This window comes from Boleophthalmus pectinirostris, unplaced genomic scaffold (genome assembly GCF_026225935.1).
Source record: "Boleophthalmus pectinirostris isolate CB_2022bp ecotype Guang Dong unplaced genomic scaffold, ASM2622593v1 HiC_scaffold_4, whole genome shotgun sequence".
NCBI lineage: Eukaryota > Metazoa > Chordata > Actinopteri > Gobiiformes > Gobiidae > Boleophthalmus > Boleophthalmus pectinirostris.
The window spans coordinates 33709797-33730493 of NW_026571353.1; the positions used below are offsets into that span (position 1 = coordinate 33709797).

The 20697-nt window shown below is 35.3% G+C and overlaps 1 protein-coding gene across 1 annotated transcript in view; it reads right to left on the reverse strand.

Annotated features, from left to right (window-relative positions):
• The window catches only part of rasef (RAS and EF-hand domain containing), a 46654-nt gene extending 26318 nt beyond the window's left edge, over positions 1–20336 (reverse strand). The window contains exons 1-4 of the mRNA XM_055162143.1: positions 20208–20336; positions 13326–13637; positions 1303–1449; positions 414–504 (exon numbers count right to left, since the gene is read on the reverse strand). Coding sequence (XP_055018118.1) covers positions 414–504; positions 1303–1449; positions 13326–13633 — 546 coding nt within the window. The 5' untranslated portion in view covers positions 13634–13637; positions 20208–20336. The remainder of the gene's footprint in view (positions 1–413; positions 505–1302; positions 1450–13325; positions 13638–20207) is intronic.
• Between the last annotated feature and the right edge of the window lie 361 nt (positions 20337–20697).

The following is a 20697-nucleotide window of genomic DNA, read 5'->3' on the forward strand; positions in this document are numbered from 1 at the left end:
CCTGGTTTTAGTCCTGGTCTGGTTCTGGTTTAGTCCTAATTCTATCCTGGTGTAGTCCTGCTACAGACCTAGTTTTAGCTCTGGTTTTAATCCTGATTTTAGTCCTGGTTTAGTCTTGGTACAGACCTGGTCTGGTCCTGGTTTAGTCCTTATTCAATCCTGGTTTAGTTCTGGTACAGACCTAGTTTTAGCTCTGGTTTTAATCCAGATTTTAGCCCTAGTTTGGTCCTGGTTTAGTCCTGGTAAAGACCTGGTTTAAGACCTGGCACAGACCTGGTTTTAGTCTCGGTTTTAGCCCTGGTTTTGTACTAGTTCAGTCCTGGTTTTTGTCCTGGTCTAGTGCTGGTTTCAGTCCTGGTTTCAGTCCTGGTTTCAGTCCTGGTTTCAGTCCTGGTTTCAGTCCTGGTACAGACCTGTTCTCTGGTCTTCCTCTCTGCAGCGTGGATGCGATGGTCCATCTCTTCTTCCATCTCACTCAGCTGCATCGTGGCCTGATCCTGAGCTCTGCACAAAAAACACTTTCACAATTAAACTTTGTTCACTGAAACTTGAACTTTTCATACACCGATTCTCTGATTATATCAAAATATCTCCCCATGACCTCTTGTATAAAGCTGAGATTATATATTTTATTACTTATTTTTCTATTTTATTTTGACTTGTACATTTACATTTATATAATTATGTCTTATTTGACTCCTGTCTCATGCTCTATTTTGCTACTCATTTAGAACTTACTTTTACCGTTTATATTTTTACTCGTTATTATATTATATTATATTATACTGTGATGTGTGAGCTACTGTGTACAAATAATTTCCCTCATGATTAATAAAGTTTGTCTAAGTCTAAGTCTAAAATGTTAATGTATTTGGTCAATCTTAGAACTTCTGACAGGTCAAAACTAACAACTAGCATGCTAACAAGCTCTTCCTAATTATCATACAATAAAACACTCTGTACTGTTTACAATGCAGACACACAGCTGACATAGTTCGACCTCAAGAGTCGTTTATACTAAATATCTGTACAGGGGCAAGATATATTTTGCTGAAATACATGAGCCTTTAAGTATTGTTTACAGTACAGTAGTGCCTTTTCACAATACCCATCCTTAACGCTAAATCATGATTAAACTGTGTGTAATGTGAGATGTGGCGCACAGACTAATCCTAAAACACACACTAACTGCACCTGCTTCATAAAAGAGTCACACAATGTCCGCCATGGTAACGGAAAGTCTCTATTCTGGAACCTTCACAGTGTAAACGTGTAAATCTGCAGTGTTGGTTGCGTCAGTACCGTTTGATGGCCAGAGCCAGGTTCTCCATCTCGTTGTTGACCTGTCGGATTTCTTTGGTGAAGTTCACGAGGACTTTCTCAAACTGTGGGATGAGACGAGGCTCCGTCAGGCTCAGGTTCTGGTACAAAATCGCCGCCTGGTTTGTCCTGAAACAAAAAAAAATGATGGAGGAGGTTAGAACAGAGAATCACAAAAAGTTTAAAGGTCCAATATTACGCTAAATTTAGGCAACAGTTATATGATGATGGTCTGAACAGAAAATGCAAAAGTGGTGTCACATCGTCACTTTTTATTCTGTGTTTAGATGAGCGTTTTCGGGAGGAAATCTGTGTGCATACATTGAAGCAAAACTGTGTGGAAGTCGATTGTGTATGATGCCAGGTTTCTGTGTACTGTATGTATGTGATGTAAACGTGTACGCAACGTGAGCAGAACTGACCAGAGTTTTGCGTCTTGGGCAGTTTAGACGGAAACGCTACGGCGGAGCGTATTGAACTTTTCCACTCTGGAGGATTTCAGATTTTTTAGTTTAAACAAAAGGCACTTCCGATAAAATATTTTGTTGTTTTTACCCTCAAGCGTTTGAACACGACCTTACTCATTGGTTGTCATAGAGCGTTGGAAAGTCAAATGTGAAAGGAGTTTGACTGGAAAGTCATAATAAGATTCTTTAGAATTCTTCTGAAAACAAGAAGGAAAAAACACAGGTATGCCATGTTTAAAACTCAAATTCACAGAGGCCAAAATTAAAAACTGGGACCAAGTCGTGGGTCAAACTAAAAATTTAATGAAAAATGTCAACAAAATCTGCATGTTTTCTCTACTTTTGAGATATGTAATGTTAAACCTTTTCTTATTAAAATAAATGTTTAATAATAGTTTTGCTTAAACACTGAATCCAGAACAAGCAAAATATAAAATAATAACATTTTAAATAAATAATGTCTCTATAGTCTATCTGTAGCTGGCGGTCCAGCTCTAATACATATTTGATATGAATCTCGTGGGCCAAATATAATTATATCGTGGACCAAAATTTGGTCTCCGGGCCTGAGTTTGACATGTCTGCCTTAGAGGAAGAAACACAGGTTAAGTCACGTTTTAAACAATTTGCAGTGGTCCAAAGTTATTCCTCACTTACTTTATGTTTTCTGAGCACCCTGATGAGTTTAAAGCTAACACGCACTTCCTGATTATTAGATGCAAACAGTACACAGGGGACACTGTATTTCTACGTCAAGAGCTGCTAATACAATATATCTGCATGATTTTTTTTTCCATATATGTAAGCAAATTTTGACCTTTCCCAGTACACAGTTCCCTTAATGGTCATTACGTTAAAAAGTCTATTTATTTAAGCGTGTATCATCTGATTTGTTGCAGCAGCAAACATGTTCTAACACCGATAGACTGTAGATAATGTCCTTAGGTTTGGTTTGATTATGGACAGACTTCTCTCTTCTTCAAAACCTGTCGCGGGGGTCCACGCTCCTCTCAGCTGACTGCGCCTCTGTGCACGGCTCAAATGAGGAGCAGTGTTCAAACCAAAACCACTGCGGAAAATCAATGATGAGGGGACCATCTTATGAGAGCCCCAGAGATAATGTGCTCCAGAAAATACACAAATAGAAGCTCTGGACACGCCTATTAAAGGTGCTTTGTGTAACTCTGCTGGTGGGCGGGAACTGTTGACGTTGTGAGGATTAAAATAAGTACTAGATAAGCTTTGACTGGAATTATTTGGATGATTTCAGCTCCGAAATTGCCAATCTCAAATGAATTAAAAAGGTAAAAAGGACCTATTAACTTGTGAATGAAAAGAAACACAACTCCAGGTCTGTTTGTGATGACGTAATAACATTTTAACATGACTTAAAGTTCACAAGAGTACAGTACATTTTGTGTAATATCGGAGTTTTAAAAATACACAGTTGCATGACATAACATTTGATTTCTTAAGTTTGTATATATATTTTTTGCCTGCACCTGTTTTTGAGTTAAGTTAAATGTTGTTTTTGTGAATACACACTTACACCATTTGGAACTCGCGCCCGTTAAGTTACAAACAGTGGTGTAGTGGAGATTTTTTAAGTGACAACTTGGCATGCCGAAATACACACAAGTGACATATACTTTGTTAGTTTATTTAAAAAAAACACTTTCAGTACAAACATAAAGGCACCAGCCCAGTAAAAATCAGTAATATTTGGTGTTTTTTGACTCGAAATAATGCGGAATCATGTTAATGTTAACGCCGTTCATAAACTCACCTAAAGAACATAAATCATACACTACAACACCTGAACCGGGACTGAACCGGGACTGAACCGGGACTGAACCGGGACTGAACCAGGACTGAACCAGGACTGAACCAGGACTGAACAAGGACTGAACAAGGACTAAAACAGGACTAAAACAGGACTGAACCAGGACTGAACCAGGACTGAACCAGGACTAAAACAGGACTGAGCCAGGACTGAACCAGGACTGAACCAGGACTGAACAAGGACTGAAACAAGGACTAAAACAGGACTAAAAACAGGACAGAATCAGGACTGAACCAGGACTGAACCAGGACTGAACCAGGACTGAACCAGGACTGAACCAGGACTGAACCAGGACTAAAACAGGACTAAAACAGGTCAAAGCCAGGTCAAAGCCAGGACTAAATAAGGACTAAATAAGGACTAAATCAGGACTAAAGCAGGATTAATCTTGGACTTGAGAAAGAGCACCCATCTCCGCCAGTAAATAAAAATAAAAGCCTCACAGAAAGTCATAATTACGAATTTTAAACTCATAATTATGATGTTTAAACTCCTAATTATGGACTTTAAATTGAATTAGTAAAATAACTACACATTTTTACTTGTAGTGGGTTCATACATGACTTCTGCAGGAAAATGGTCGCACCAGCCCGCCTGCTTGCATGGTGAGAGCAGGTTCAGAGTCAACTTCGAAAACTCGCAATTATGACTTTAAAACTCGCAATTATGACTTTAAAACTCGCAATTATGACTTTAAAACTCGCAATTATGACTTTAAAACACGCAATTATGACTTTAAAACTCGCAATTATGACTTTTTAAACTCGAAATTATGACTTTAAAACTCGCAATTATGACTTTAAACTCGCAATTATGACTTTTAAACTCGCAATTATGACTTTTTAACTCGCAATTATGACTTTTTAACTCGTAATTATGACTTTTAAACTCATAATTATGACTTTTAAACTCGCAATTATGACTTTTAAACTCGCAATTATGACTTTTAAACTCGCAATTACTTTTAAACTTTTAACTTCTCGCAATTATGACTTTTAAACTCGCAATTATGACTTTTAAACTCGCAATTATGACTTTTAAACTCGCAATTATGACTTTTAAACACTCAATTATGACTTTAAAACTCGCAATTATGACTTTTAAACTCGCAATTATGACTTTTAAACTCGCAATTATGACTTTTAAACTCGCAATTATGACTTTCAAACTCGCAATTATGACTTTAAACTAAAACTCTCATAATTATGACTTTAAAACTCGCAATTATGACTTTAAAACTCGCAATTATGACTTTTAAACTCGCAATTATGACTTTAAAACTCGCAATTATGACTTTAAAACTCGCAATTATGACTTTAAAACTCGCAATTATGACTTTAAAACTCGCAATTATGACTTTTAAACTTGTAATTATGACTTTTAAACTCGTAATTATGACTTTTAAACTCGCAATTATGACTTTTAAACTTGTAATTATGACTTTAAAACTCAATTATGACTTTCTGTGAGGGTTTTACTTTTTGTTTACTGGCGGAAATGGACTTCCATAATATTGTTTTATTATTATTTATGTTTTTATTTCAGGCAAGTAAGAGATTCACATTCTTTTACAAATGAAACATATAACATTAGGGAAATCATAATAGAAATAACCGGGGAAAAAAAAAGAAAAATACTGCCCAAAAAGAGTGGGAAGAAGAAAATTTATCTCTACTAGTATTTATCCATGTATCCATCCAGTTTGTCATATCTATATTAGTATTTATCCATGTATCCATGTCAGCTGAGTGGTACTTCTGTTTCTAGGTAATATAACGACTTGTGTAAACAACAAAATGAGGTCATAGTGAGCGTGAAACCTGCAAACCCTGCAGTTTATATCTCAACAAACATGACTGTTGATTCTTGAATTGGTTTATCAGTTCATATTTCAGGCAGAGTTTCTACGTGTTCGTCGATGACATTTACCGTGGTGACGCAACGCAAACACGGCCAAATTGTTTTATGACAGTCAGGGGAAAAAAAACTAAATGGATTTTGAAAAACACATTTTCAGGAGCCTGTGATCAACGAGTGTTTATTGTCGCGTTTAAGAGTTTGATTTTCGACAAAAAGGTGAAAGAATTTTTAACATTATTACTTAAATCTGACCTTGAAAGTGGGTGAAAGTGATTAAGTCTAACTTGGGTAACAGAGCTTCAGACAGAGCAGTGCTTATAGTCAGCATCACACCCCAGAGAATTTTGATGACCTCAGCTTCAAAGTACCAATAAAGGTGTAGGTTAAGTTCAATAGCGGCGCCTCTTAATGACCAAAAGGGAGTTGTCCTGTTTTATTTAGATTGTAAAGTTATGATCAAATATTAGCAAAACCCAAACAGACAAAAGTGAAACTAAACTGGTATTAGGACTGTGCAAAAATATCATAATATCAATATATCGTATTGTTTAATGTGATGATACAGTATCAATATAATCGCCAACAGTATTTTTTGGTATATCCATCCATTTTCTTCTGCTTATCTGGCGCCGGGTCGCGGGGGCAGCAGTCTAAGCAGGGACTCCCAGACTTCCTTCACCCCAGACACCTCCTCCAGCTCCTCCAGGGGGACCCCAAAGTGTTCCCAGGTCTGTCCAGAGACGTAGTCCCTTCAGTGTGTCCTGGGTCTCGTTTTGGTGGTAAATGCCCAAGCCACCTCAACTGGCTCATCTCAACGTGAAGGAGCAGCGGCTCTACTCCGAGCTCCTCCCGTGTGACTGAGCTCCTCCCCCTATCTCTAAGGGAGCGCCCAGCCACCCTGCGGAGGAAACTCATTTCAACCGCTTGTATCCGCGATCTTGTCTTTTTGGTCATTACCCAAAACTCATGACCATAATAATTTAGTAAAATATACAAAAAAAAAATGACCATAACTATAGTATTAGTAAAAAAACACATACATACAAAAAAACAGACTTACGGTTATGGTCATTTTTTGGTATATTTTACTAAATTATTTTCTTACAGTGCTACAGTTTTGTTGCTTGTTTAGTGGAAAGAAATTCATTTATGCGACACATTTGACATTTTCTCTGTTTTGATGATTAAAATGTTTATGGTTCACATGAACTTTGCACAAGAAGTGGTTTAACAAAGACTTTTAGTATCATTTAGCCTTTATTTTTGATTGAACTGCATCGAATAAATTTGAAATATATCGTATCAAATTGAAAGCTCACTGTATCGCAGTATGTATTGATGTATTGTATCGGCAACTTCTTAATGACATGCAGCCCTAATTAGTTAAGTACAGTCATAGTTTAGTCGTGGAGCGTAGAATTTTCCATTAGCTCAAAGTTAAACCATGTGGCACACCTTCACTAGAATTATTTGGATCAGAAATTTCCAATCTCTACTGAACAAAAGATAAAAAGTGGCTGTTAACTTTAAAACTATCACTTCATAACGTCGCAAGGTGGAATAGAGCATTTTGAGCTTTGGAGATGTAAACAACGTAATACTACAGAGTTACTCAAACATGTGTGAATGAAACAAAACACAACAACTCTGGGTGAGTTTTTGATGAGACAACAACATTATAACATGGCTTAAAACTCACAAGAGCCAGTTTTGTGTAATATTGGACCTTTAAGAATGCTTAGTTACGTGACATAACATTTGATTTTTAAAATTTGTATATAGTTTTTTGCCTGTATCTGTTCTTGGCTTGAGTTAAAAGTAGTTTTGTGTGAACTGTTTCTAGCTGCTCTCTTACCTGAAGTGACACACATTTCCATACGCAGTTATCAGAAAGTCACATTTACATGTCCAACACTTTAAACTGTAACATCCTCCTCACCGGAGAAACCAAACACACGCACACAAGAGGCAAAAACAGACAGTATTTATACTTTGCAGCTGATGCCATCAACATTCTCTGAGGGTGTGACGCTAACTGTAGGCACTGCTCTGTCTGAAGCTCTGTTAATAAAGTTAAGACTGTAATCTGAGCTTTATTTTAACACACTTTGACCAGAAAGAACTGATGTATAAGTCAAATATTTTTGTCATATTGATCACAGGCTCCTGCAAATGTGCTGTTTAAATCCATTTTGTATTTTTTCTTGAGTTTTCGGATGATCTTGAAACCTTTTAGGCAATGTCTGCTCATGTGCCCACTGTAAGGCTGTGATATTAATTGAATTTTGATCGCAATTTAGATTTGTGTTTCAAATGATCTCCAAACTCATATAATCGAGTTGACACGGATTAACAAAGTTTATTTGGGGATACTTTTAATATAAATAAGTATATTTAAAGATTGTAGTTTATTTTGGAAACATTAATTTTTTTCTATGCCTTATTTCATGTTCAAAGTAAATTTTGTTCATTTTATGTTTTATACGTCGCAAAACTGCTCTGAGGTACATATTTGTAGTCTATATTTATTTTCAATTTGAGAAAGTTTTGCTTAAATTATGAATAACAAAGTGTTTTTTTTTTTTGAGAGTTAGAAAAATACTGTCGTTTGAATAATCGTGATTTCAATATTGATCAAAATAATTGTGATTTTTTTCCCTAATCAAGCAGCCCTAGCCCACTTGTGTCTTGGTGGTAACTGCTGAACATTGCGCCATAGAGATCCATGTAGGACACCTCCAGCGTGACGCCACCACAAAGCATGCATGTGATATGTATGTTGATATGTAAGCATGAATTGATGATATGTAAAATCTGAAAATAGAGTTAATAATAAAAATGTTTTCAGTAAGTAAACGCAAACTGCCAACGCTGTAGTTTAAATCTGTAAAAATCATGTTCTGAAATGTGATTCTTGTTTAAGTTTGTCAGTTCATATTTTAGTCTTTTTTCTGAACACGGTTTCCCTGAATCGTTCAACTTTATTTTACTGAATATGATTTTTGAGTAGCCTAAATGTGTCACTTATTGCCTCTACTAATCAAAGAGGAGTTATTATATTTTCACGCCAACATTTTGAAGGATATAAATTGTACTACAAACATTTTATCTTCAAATACTTTTCAATTCCTTTCACCAGAGAAAGAAAGCAAACTAGAGGTGGGCAAATAATCTAAAAATACTTCAAAAATGCTGCAAAAAAAGCTTCAAAAACACGGTTTCATTTTCAGTCAGCTTTTTTTTGCAAAGTTTACAAAGTGTCTAAGTTTCAGACAAAATGCGAAATTACCTCAGAAAGTGAAGAAATAAATGCATCTAATACATCCTGTTTATAACATATATCGTATATTTAAGTTTTTATTCTTCTTATTTTTATATTCTTACTTACTATGAACCAGATATTATGTGTTCTTAATAAAGATTGATTTCAGCTGAATTCAAAGATGTATTTTAACACATTTCAGAACCCTATTTTTTTAGATATAGAATAGTTTTTTTGGAGTAACTGAGTCACTTATTGCCTCTGCTAAAAGTCTTAAAAATAAAGATTAATGCCAAAATTATCCTGTAGAGACATTGTTAACATTTTATAATCAAATAATCTCCAGAGAAACAAAGCCAACTAGAGGTAGAATAATAATTTGAGCTTTTCAACTTTTTCCACAAACTGTAAAACTATGATAAAAATTTACCACAGTTATTACTCTGAAAAAACAAAACAAAACAATATTTAGGAAAGTTAAAATGACTTAAATTAAGAATATTTTACTTTATTTGAGTCAATTCAACTGATCTGTCAATGGAATAACTTGTGTGTTTTTCTTAATTCAAGCAACACTCGATTTTGTTTCAAAAAGTTGTTGTTTTTCTTTTTTTAAGTGAAGCAAGATGTATTTTCATATTTTAAGTACAAAATGTCTTGTTCCGCTGGCAGATCATTTTACTTGTCAAGTGAAATTTACTCAAATCATGATAAAACTTTCTTAATTCAAGTCATTTTAACTTGACTAGATTTTGTTTTTTACAGTGATATCCCAACAAACAAGTCAGAAAAACATGAAAACCTGTCATACGCACTTTAATTTTATGAGAATTGTACATAATTATTTAATTTTAAGGGCTCACATTACACTATTTTCTGATCTATGTCAAGTTATGTCCTCGTTAAAACAGACCTGGAGTTGTGTTTTGTTTCATTCACACGTTTAACGCACAAACCCTGCAGATTTAGTTCTCTTTAGTTTAGTTCTTCTCTCAAACTTTTATACAAGAAGTGCTCCACTGTGTTTTTAAACTCAATACACCTTCACTAGAATCATTTGGATCATTTCAGCCCTGGAATTGCAAATCTCTATCTCTCGTCAAAACGTAAAAGGTAGATGTTAACTTGAAATCCACTGCTTCATGACATCACAAGGTGGAACAGAGCATTTGGAGATTTGGAGATGTAAACAGACTAATAAAGAGTTACTCAAACATGTGTGAATGAAACAAAACACAACTCTTGGTGAGTTTTTGAAGAGGTAACAACACTTGGAACACGGCTTAAAGCTCACAAGAGACAAGTTTGTGTAATATTTGGACTTTTAAGAAAGCGTGGATGAGTGACAAAACATTTGATTTTTTAAGTTTGTATATATATTTTTTTGCCTTCATCAGACTAATAAAGAATTACTCAAAGAAATAAATGAAACAAAACACAACTGTGGGTATCTTTTTGATGAGGTAATATCATTCTAACACGACTTAAAGCTCAGAAGAGTACATTATGTGTAATATTTAGACTTCTAAGAATGCATGGTTGTGTGACAAAACATCTGATTTCTTAAGTTTGTATATTTTTTGCCTGCATCTGACTAATAAAAGAGTTACTCAAACATGTGCTAATAAAACAAAACACAACTCTGGGTGAGTTTTTCATGAGGTAATATCATTCTAACGCAACTTAAAAGTTCACAAGAGACAATTTGGTATAATATTTGGACTTGTAAGAATGCATGGTTGCCTGACATAACATTTGATTTCTTAAGTTTGTATATATTTTTTGGCTTCATCAGACTAATAAAGAGTTACTCAATGAAAGAAATGAAACAAAACACAACTCTGAGTTTTTAATGAGATAAAATCATCCTAACACAACTAACACAACACAAAGCTCAGAAGAGTACATTATGTGTAATATTTAGACTTTTAAGAATGCATGGTTGCTTGACATAACATCTGATTTCTTAAGTTTGTATATTTTTTCCCTTCATCAGACTAATAAAGAGTTACTCAAACATGTGTGAATGAAACAAAACACAACTCTGGGTGAGTTTTTTGATGAGGTAACGGCTTAAAACTCACAAGAGACAATTTTGTGTAATATTTGGACTTGTAAGAATGCCTGGTTGCCTGACATAACATTTGATTTCTTAAGTTTGTATATTTTTTGCCTTCATCAGACTAATAAAGAGTTACTCAAAGAAATAAATGAAACAAAACACAACTCTGGGTATCTTTTTGATGAGGTAATATCATTCTAACAGAACTTAAATCTCACAAGAGACAATTTTGTGTAATATTTCGGCTTTTAAGAATGCATGGTTGCGTGACACAACATTTTATTTCTTAAGTTTTTATCATTTTTATCCTGCATCTGACTAAGAAAGAGTTACTCAATGAAAGAAATGAAACAAAACACAACTCTGGGTGAGTTTTTAATGAGATAAAATCATCCTAACACAACTAACACAACACAAAGCTCAGAAGAGTACATTATGTGTAATATTTAGACTTTTAAGAATGCTTGGTTGCGTGACAAAACATCTGATTTCTTAAGTTTGTATATTTTTTCCCTTCATCAGACTAATAAAGAGTTACTCAAACATGTGTGAATGAAACAAAACACAACTCTGGGTGAGTTTTTGATGAGGTAACGGCTTAAAACTCACAAGAGACAATTCTGTGTAATATTTGGACTTTTAAGAATGCATGGTTGCCTGACATAACATTTGATTTCTTAAGTTTCTATTTTTTTTGCCTTCTTCAGACTAATGAAGAGTTACACAATGAAACAAATGAAACAGAACACAACTCTAAGTATGTTTTTGATGAGGAAATATCATTCGAACATGGCTTAAAGTTCACAAGAGTACATTTTGTGTAATATTTGGACTTGTAAGAATGCCTGGTTGCGTGACATAACATTTGATTTCTTAAGTTTGTATATATTTTTTGCCTTCATCAGACTAATAAAGAGTTACTCAAAGAAATAAATGAAACAAAACACAACTCTGGGCATCTTTTTGATGAGGTAATATCATTCTAACATGACTTAAAGCTCAGAAGAGTACATTATGTGTAATATTTAGACTTTTAAGAATGCATGGTTGCGTGACACAACATTTTATTTCTTAAGTTTTTATAATTTTTATCCTGCATCTGACTAAGAAAGAGTTACTCAAACATGTGCTAATAAAACCAAACACAACTCTGGGTATGTTTTTCATGAGGTAATATCATTCTTAAAGCTCACGAGACAATTTTTTGTAATATTTGGACTTTTAAGAAAGGATGGATGTGTGACATAACATTTGATTGCTTAAGTTTTTAGAACTTTTTGCCTGCATCAGACTAATAAAGAGTTACTCAATGAAAGAAATGAAACAAAACACAACTCTGGGTATCTTTTTGATGAGGTAATATCATTCTAACAGAACTTAAATCTCACAAGAGACAATTTTGTGTAATATTTCGGCTTTTAAGAATGCATGGTTGCGTGACACAACATTTTATTTCTTAAGTTTTTATAATTTTTATCCTGCATCTGACTAAGAAAGAGTTACTCAAACATGTGCTAATAAAACCAAACACAACTCTGGGTATGTTTTTCATGAGGTAATATTAAAACTCACAAGAGACAATTTTTTGAATATTTGGACTTTTAAGAATGCATGTTTGAGTGACAACATTTAATTTCTTAAGTTTGTATTTTTTTTTGCCTTCATCAGACTAATAAAGAGTTACTCAAACATGTGAATGAAACGAAACACAACTCTGGGTGAGTTTTTCATGAGGTAATATCATTCTAACGCAACTTAAAGCTCACAAGAGACAATTTGGTGTAATATTTGGACTTGTAAGAAAGCATGGATGAGTGACATAGCATTTGATTTTTGAAGTTTGTATATTTTTTGCCTTCATCAGACTAATAAAGAGTTACACAATAAAACAAATGAAACAAAACACAACTCTAAGTATGTTTTTGGTGAGGTAACATCATTCTAACACAACTTAAACACAAGAGTACAGTTTTTAATAAGTTTTTAGATTTTTTTGCCTGCATCAGATTAATAAAGATTAGTCTAATAAATAAGTCTAATAAAGACTCAATGAAACAAAACACAATTCTGGGTGAGTTTATGATGAGATATTATCATTCTAACATGACTTAAAGCTCACAAGAGACAAGTTGGGAAAATATTTGGACTTTTAAGAATGCATGGTTGAGTGACATAACATTTGATTCCTTAAGTTTGTATATTTTTTGGGCTGCATCTGACTAATTAAAGAGTTACTCAAACATGTGTGAATGAAACAAAACACAACTCATGATGAGGTAACAACATTCAAACACGATATAAAGCTCACAAGAGTACATTTTGTGCAATATTTGGACTTTTAAGAATGCTTGGTTGCCTGACATGACATTTGATTTCTTAAGTTTGTATATTTTTTTACTCAAACATGTGTGAATCTAACATTATAACATGGCTTAAAGCTCACAAGAATCCATTTTGAGTAATAGAGAACCTTTAAATCACTTTTTAACAAACTAGCTGCGTGTTTCTCACCTGGGGATATACTTGGCCTGTTCCCCGAGCCTCATCTCGAACCCATCCCAGGCGGAGCACCCCTCCAACGCCTCGGGGTCCTCCATGTCGGCCCCGTAGCGCTGCTGGAAGCCGCTCACAAACTCCCCGAGGCTCACGGTGCCGTCTCTGTCCGCGTCCAGGCGCTCGAAGATCCGCTGTGCCTCTGCGGTGGGCACCTGCAGCTCGGCGCAGATGGTCAGAAACTCGCTCCGCTCGATCCGCCCAGACTTGTCCACGTCGTACGCGTCAAAGAGAGCGCGCAACCGGGCATGCTCCTCCGCGCTCATGCCCCTGGGTGGAGGAAGGATGGGAAACAAGAATAAAGAAGGCGTTTCTTTAAAAAAAATACTGAATAATTAGCGCTGAAAATACAACACAATCCAGAAAATAGGTCCAGTTTGAGCATTTTCTGCAACTTTCGACAACGTTTCAGAGTCAAATAAATGTCATAAGTACACGATTAGCAGCGTTTCTGAACAATTAACGTTCAAAACACGATAAAATCCAGAAAATAAGTCAAATTTGATAATAGAAAATGAATAATAATCATTTTTTGACAACTTTTTAGGGTCAGATATCCATGCGCAAAGAAGGTCTTAGCGTTCCTGAAAAGTTTGTCATATTTGAAAATTTGAACTTCAAAATGTTCAGCTTTTAACAACATTTTTAGGTCAGAAACTATCAAAACGATGAGATAAGTAGCGTTCCTAAACGTATACCCCTGTTAACAAAGTAAAGTACAACACAATCCAGAAAATAGGTCCAATTTGAGCATTTTCTGCAACTTTCGACAACGTTTCAGAGTCAAATAAATGTCATATGTACACGATTAGCAGCGTTTCTGAACTTTTTTGGAACAATTAACGTTCAAAACACGATAAAATCCAGAAAATAAGTCAAATTTGATCATAGAAAATGAATAATAATCATTTTTTGACAACTTTTTAGGGTCAGATATCCATGCGCAAAGAAGGTCTTAGCGTTCCTGAAAAGTTTGTCATATTTGAAAATTTGAACTTCAAAATGTTCAGCTTTTAACAACATTTTTAGGTCAGAAACTATCAAAACGATGAGATAAGTAGCGTTCCTAAACATATACCCCTGTTAACAAAGTAAAGTACAACACAATCCAGAAAATAGGTCCAATTTGAGCATTTTCTGCAACTTTCGACAACGTTTCAGAGTCAAATAAATGTCATATGTACACGATTAGCAGCGTTTCTGAACTTTTTTGGAACAATTAACGTTCAAAACACGATAAAATCCAGAAAATAAGTCAAAATTGATCATAAAAAATGAATAATAATCAACTTCTTAGGGTCAGATATCCATGCGCAAAGAAGCGTTTCCAAAAGACACGATCAATTCCAGAAAAGAAAGTCAAATTTGAACATTTAAACTTCCAATATTCTCAGCTTTTGACAACATTTTTTAGGTCAGAAACTATCAAAACGATAAGCTAAATAGATATACCCCTGTTAACAAAGTAAAATACAACACAATCCAGAAAATAGGTCCAGTTTGAGCATTTTCTGCAACTTTCGACAACTTTTTAGTCACATAAATGTCATATCCACACGATTAGTAGCGTTTCTTTACTATTCTGGAACAATTAACGTTCAGAACACGATAAAATGCAGAAAATAAGGCAAAATTTATCATAAAAAATTAATATTTATAATCTTTCGACAACTTTTTTGGGCCAGATATCCATGCGTAAAGAAGATCCTGGCGTTTCCAAAAGACAAACACGATAAATTCCTGAAAAGTTAAGTCAAATTAGAGCATATAAACTTAATAAATTACAGCTTTTGACAACTTTTAAGATAAAAAATGTAACCGATCTGATCAAGACTGACAGATTAGCGCTAAAAACAAGTCAAACGTAAAATTTAAAACAACTTTCAGGTCAAAACGTAAGCGAAGTGGCGTTTCTACTAGAGATGCGCGGATGGGCTATTTTTTCATCCGCAACCGCGACACAAAACTCATCATCCGCCCGCTGTCCATTTTGCACCGAAGGTTTTCAAAACCGCACCCGCCGCCATCCGCCGATTGATTTTAGATTTTAGAACAATCATACAGCAAACAAACTAAGGAGCCTCGATAAAAATGCAAACTCTATAGCTCATTCATTCCAAAATTTGCTCAGCGTGTTTGTTCGCATTCTTAATTGTCCGTAACAACCCCAGCTTACCTGGTTTTCTTGCGCATCTAATTCATTGACACCGTTTTCCGACTAGACTATTTTTGAACCTTCTTGCCTTCGTGTTGGATGTTGTTACATTCTGAACATTCTGCCATTGCCCGATGTTATTTCAAAGTCATAGCCTCACTCCATCGGTCTTTCTTTAAGTTTTGAGTGGCAGTCTACGCTATAATGTCTGCGTGTTTTAAAATATCTGATATCGAAACAAAACAGACAGATCATCTCATCCAGATGAACCTTTATTGAAATCAGGCAATGCCCTCTTTATATTTCAATTGAAATAGACAAGAAGAAATATGCATAACTACATAAATATGGCCCTATAGCCACTTATGTGTTGGCAAACAGCTGAAATAAATTAGAAATAATAAAATAAACTGCATATAATATGTGCCTCGTAAACCTTAGGCATCAATAACCCGACACAACCTGAACCTTCAGAACATAAAAACGAGGTCAAATGAGCTAATTAAGGACATGACGTACACTTCATACAAGCATAGACAATGACACTCGTCTTTTCAGATGTACGTAACAACACTAACAATAACTTTTTTTTTAGTAGTTAAACCGCCACCCGCCCGAATTTAATTAAAATATAATTTTTCATCACGTCATCCGCCCGACCCGCGGTTGTCACCGCAATCCGCGCATCTCTAGTTCCTACACAATAATATACCGCTGTTAACAAAGTAGAATACAACACAATCCAGAAAATCCAAGTCTAGTTTGAACATTTAAAAACTTTCTGCAACTTTCGACAACTTTTTAGAGTCGAATAAATTCCATATCCACACGATTAGTAGCGTTTTTTAACTTTTTTTTTAACAATTACCATTCAAAACACAATAAAAACTGAAAAAATAGGTCAAAATTGATCATCAAAACAAACAAATTAATAATAATAATGATGATCTTTCGACATCTTTTTAGGATCAGAGACAAATACCCATGCGCAAAGAAGATTCTAGCGTTTCCAAAAGACAAACACGATACATTCCTGCACAGTAAGTCAAATTTGAGCATATAAACTTAAATATTTTCAGCTTTTGGCATCTTTTTAGATAAAAAATATATCCTATCTGAACAAGACTGATAGATTAGCACTATGTAGCGTTAATATATCCTTGTTAACAAAGAAAATAAAAGTACAAAAGTGTAAGATGATCATTTAAAGCTTCAACTTTCGAGTTCAACTGTTTAGATCAGAAATAAGCCCACGCGTAAAAAGCTGAAACATTTCTGAAACATTACCTCTCTTAAAACGATAAAATCCGAGTCCAAAATAAGTCCAAGTCGACTAAAACTCCCAACTTTTCCAACTTTCTAACACTTTCCGGAGCATAGATCCGTACGGAGCAGCAGCAGGAGGATATCCATGTGCACCTGCCCCATTTCTGAGGTAAAAGTAAACACCTAGAAATCCTCCTGTGCGTAAACGCCTCACCTGCCTTTGAGTAAACTTTCCGCTCCCCTTTGTTCAACAACCGGAGGAGACATCTGACATATGGTGAGTATGAACGTGGATTTAAGCTGTAAAAACATCTTGACAATGTTCACACGGAAGACATGGGGAATGTGAGGTTCTGAAAAATTAAAATAAGCGTACGTGCATTTAAAATATCGCGCAAAAACTGTGATATAACGCCATTTTCATATCCACCCCCTAGCGGACACAGTGGGTACTACAACAACAGTGAAGCTGATTTGAACTAGTTTTAATGTAAATAGATGTTTGTGCGTAAGACAGTTTTATTTATTTATTTGTTTGTTTGTTTGTTTATTAATTAATTTATGTATGTATTTATTTATGCATTTTTACTTTATTTGGTGAGATAATGTCTGTTGTAAATATAAATGAACCTATAACTTTACACCAATCAAGACCAGAATTTCAAAATAAAAAACTGGGACATTCCAGTTCATTCCCATTTTTGGTGTTTGGTAATAATAAAATTGTGAAACAAGTGTGTAATTAAGGAAAACTGTTCTGCCAATTCATGACTAATATGTGAATCAGTATAGTCACATTTTCTTTGTGTTTTGGTCGTTTTTATGCAGCTTTTTTGTATTTTACCTAAACAAATGATAATGTATGTCTCTCTTTGCTGTTGGCAGGGATCAGATTGGTCAAAAATAGGGACATCAGGGACACTTCTTGTGTAAAACTGGAACAAATCAGTGTTTCTGGCTAAATCTGCTGGGACAGGAGACACAGGGCTTTAAACTGAGACTGTCCCGGTTAAATAAGGATGTCTGGTCACTGTACACAATTTGTGAAAGAAAGTTGAAAAATATGTTGAAAATTACAGGAAGTAGAGTTTTGAAGCACACGGATTACATCACACTAGGGAGAGCTCTGTCCAAAAGGTTTGTAACGTTAATAATTTTGCAATACGGTAACAGTAGGCCTACATTTTTGCCTATTCTACTAATTTCTTCATATATATTTTATTTATTTATTTTTTCCTATATTGTGATCTTACGGCCACACAATAATGCCACAAGATGTACAAATATACAAATGCCACATTTAAACCCCCTCCTCTCCATTCGCCCTCCCCACACCCACCCTTAATAGACGCTGAAAAAAAAAATAATAATAATAAATAAATAAATACATAAAATTAAGAAAAATATAATAATAATAACAAATAAATAAATAAAAAATAATAATAAAATAAAAATACAATAGTAATAGTAACATTGACCAGAAAATAATAATAAAAATAAGGTAGCAATAATTACATTAATAATGATGCGAACAAAATATATACATATCACATACATGTGCATACATACACACAAACACACACACCCATAACAAATGCATTCAGAAAAACAAAACAAACACACAAAAACATATTTAAATATATGTGTACACGTGTCCATATTTTCCAGAACATATTTCACCACTTCTCAAATGAAAGTGAAGTGAGACAGGCCTTTTCTTTGATTAAATCCAGACTCCAAACACTTCTGTTTATGATGATTATTTATGACTTGGTTTGTTTGTATAGTGACTTTAGTGTATTTCTTATTGTGTAAAACACTTTGAATTACTTTGTGTACGAATTGTGCTTTACAAATAAACTTGTATTGCCATGCCTTGTCTTGTTTTACACCAATCAAGATGCAATTTGTGGAGAAAAGCTGAAAAATTCTGTCCAAAAGTATGTACCGTTAGTAATATTGCAATACAGTAACAGTAGGTCTACATGTTTGTCTATTCTGTTCACGTCAACACTTCTTAAATGAAAGTAGAGCAACACAGAAAGCAATATTCTTGTGAAAGTGAAAGTGCAGAGATATGAGTGTGTGTGTTTTGAGCTGAACTCTGTGTCCTCCTCGTCCCGGGGTCATGAAGGACACATGTCTGAGTCTCTGTAACTCACCTGATCTCACCAGGAAGTCCCAACAACAACACACACTCTCTATTTGATTTTACACTTTTTAAAACAATGTAATTAACAATACACTCATGGATATAAATATTTAATCTGGTACAGCGAGGCCACATCTTGAAGGACGATGTATTTGATGTATTGCTACAGAGAAATGCTGTGAGATATTGAGGCCTAAAATAATTTTTTTTCCCAATTTTCATATACAGTATATCCTGCTGCTTAGTGTTCAAACAGGACTGAACCAGGACTAAACCAGGACTGAGCCAGGACTGAACCAGGACTAAACCAGGACTGAGCCAGGACTGACTAAACCAGGATTAAACTAGAAATAAACCAGAACTGAAACCAAGACTAAACCAAGACTGAACCAGGACTAAAGCAGAACTGAGCCAGGATTAAACCAGAACTAAATCAGAACTGAACTAGGACGAAACCAGAAGTAAGTCGGGACTAAGCCAGGACTAAAGCCAGGACTGAGCCAGGACTGACTAAACCAGGATTAAACTAGAAATAAACCAGAACTAAACCAAGACTAAACCAAGATTAAACCAGCACTGAACCAGGACTTAACCAGCACTAAACTAGGACTAAACCAGGACTCAACCAGGAGTAAGACAGAACTGAACTATGACTGAGCCAGGATTAAACTAGAACTAAACCAGATCTGAACCATGACTGAAGACTAAACCAGGACTGAGCCAGGATTAAACTAGAACTAAACCAAGACTAAACCAGGACTGAAACAAGACTGAACCAGGACTAAACCAGGACTGAACCAGGATTAAACTAGAACTAAACCAAGACTAAACCAGGACTGAAACAAGACTGAACCAGGACTAAACCAGGACTGAACCAGGACTGAACCAAGACTAAACCAGGACTGAACCGGGACTGAACCAAGACTAAACCAGGACTGAACCAGGACTACAGCAGGACTGAACCGGGACTAAAGCAGGACTGAACCAGGATTAAACCAGAACTAAATCAGAACTGAACTAGGACTAAACCAGAAGTAAGTCAGGACTAAACCAGGACTGAGCCAGGATTAAACTAGAACTTAATCAGATCTGAACCAAGACAGAACTAAGACTAAACCAGGACTGAACTAGGACCATACCAGGACTGAGCCAGGATTAAACTAAAACGAAACCAGTACTGAACCAGAACTGGACCAAACTAGAACAAACAGGACTAAAATACCTCATTAAATTAATAATAAAACCAACATTGAGTAAATTGCTCTACCTGATTATCACGTTGTTCTTCTTGTCCTTTGGTTTGGGCAGATCCGGTCCTGGTTGCGTCTCATCTTCTTCCTGCTCTCGTCGTTCCTCAAACCTTCTCAGAAACTCCTCCAAAGTCCCGCGTCCACCTGCGTCCGTGTCCATATCTACTGTATCTGTCTTTCATAACTTGTGAAAACGAGTGACTTTACAGGTTTGTATGAGTCTGATGTTTTTATGCAAGACTCTGCCAAGACGTTTGCCTTTCTCCTTTAATACCTCGCCCTCCCTCCTTCACAACACACTGCAAAAAATAATTTAATCGGTATATCTTCATAGTTTAAATGAATCGGCTCCGTCCACGCTTACGTCACAAACCAGGAAGACGTTCGGAAACACGCGATGACGACTTCCGGTGTAGTTCCCGACACTGGGCTCGCCGAACGACCCGTGAAGCAAATGTGATCAGCGGTAAAATGAAGACTGCAGACGTATGTGCTCGTTTGGAATCG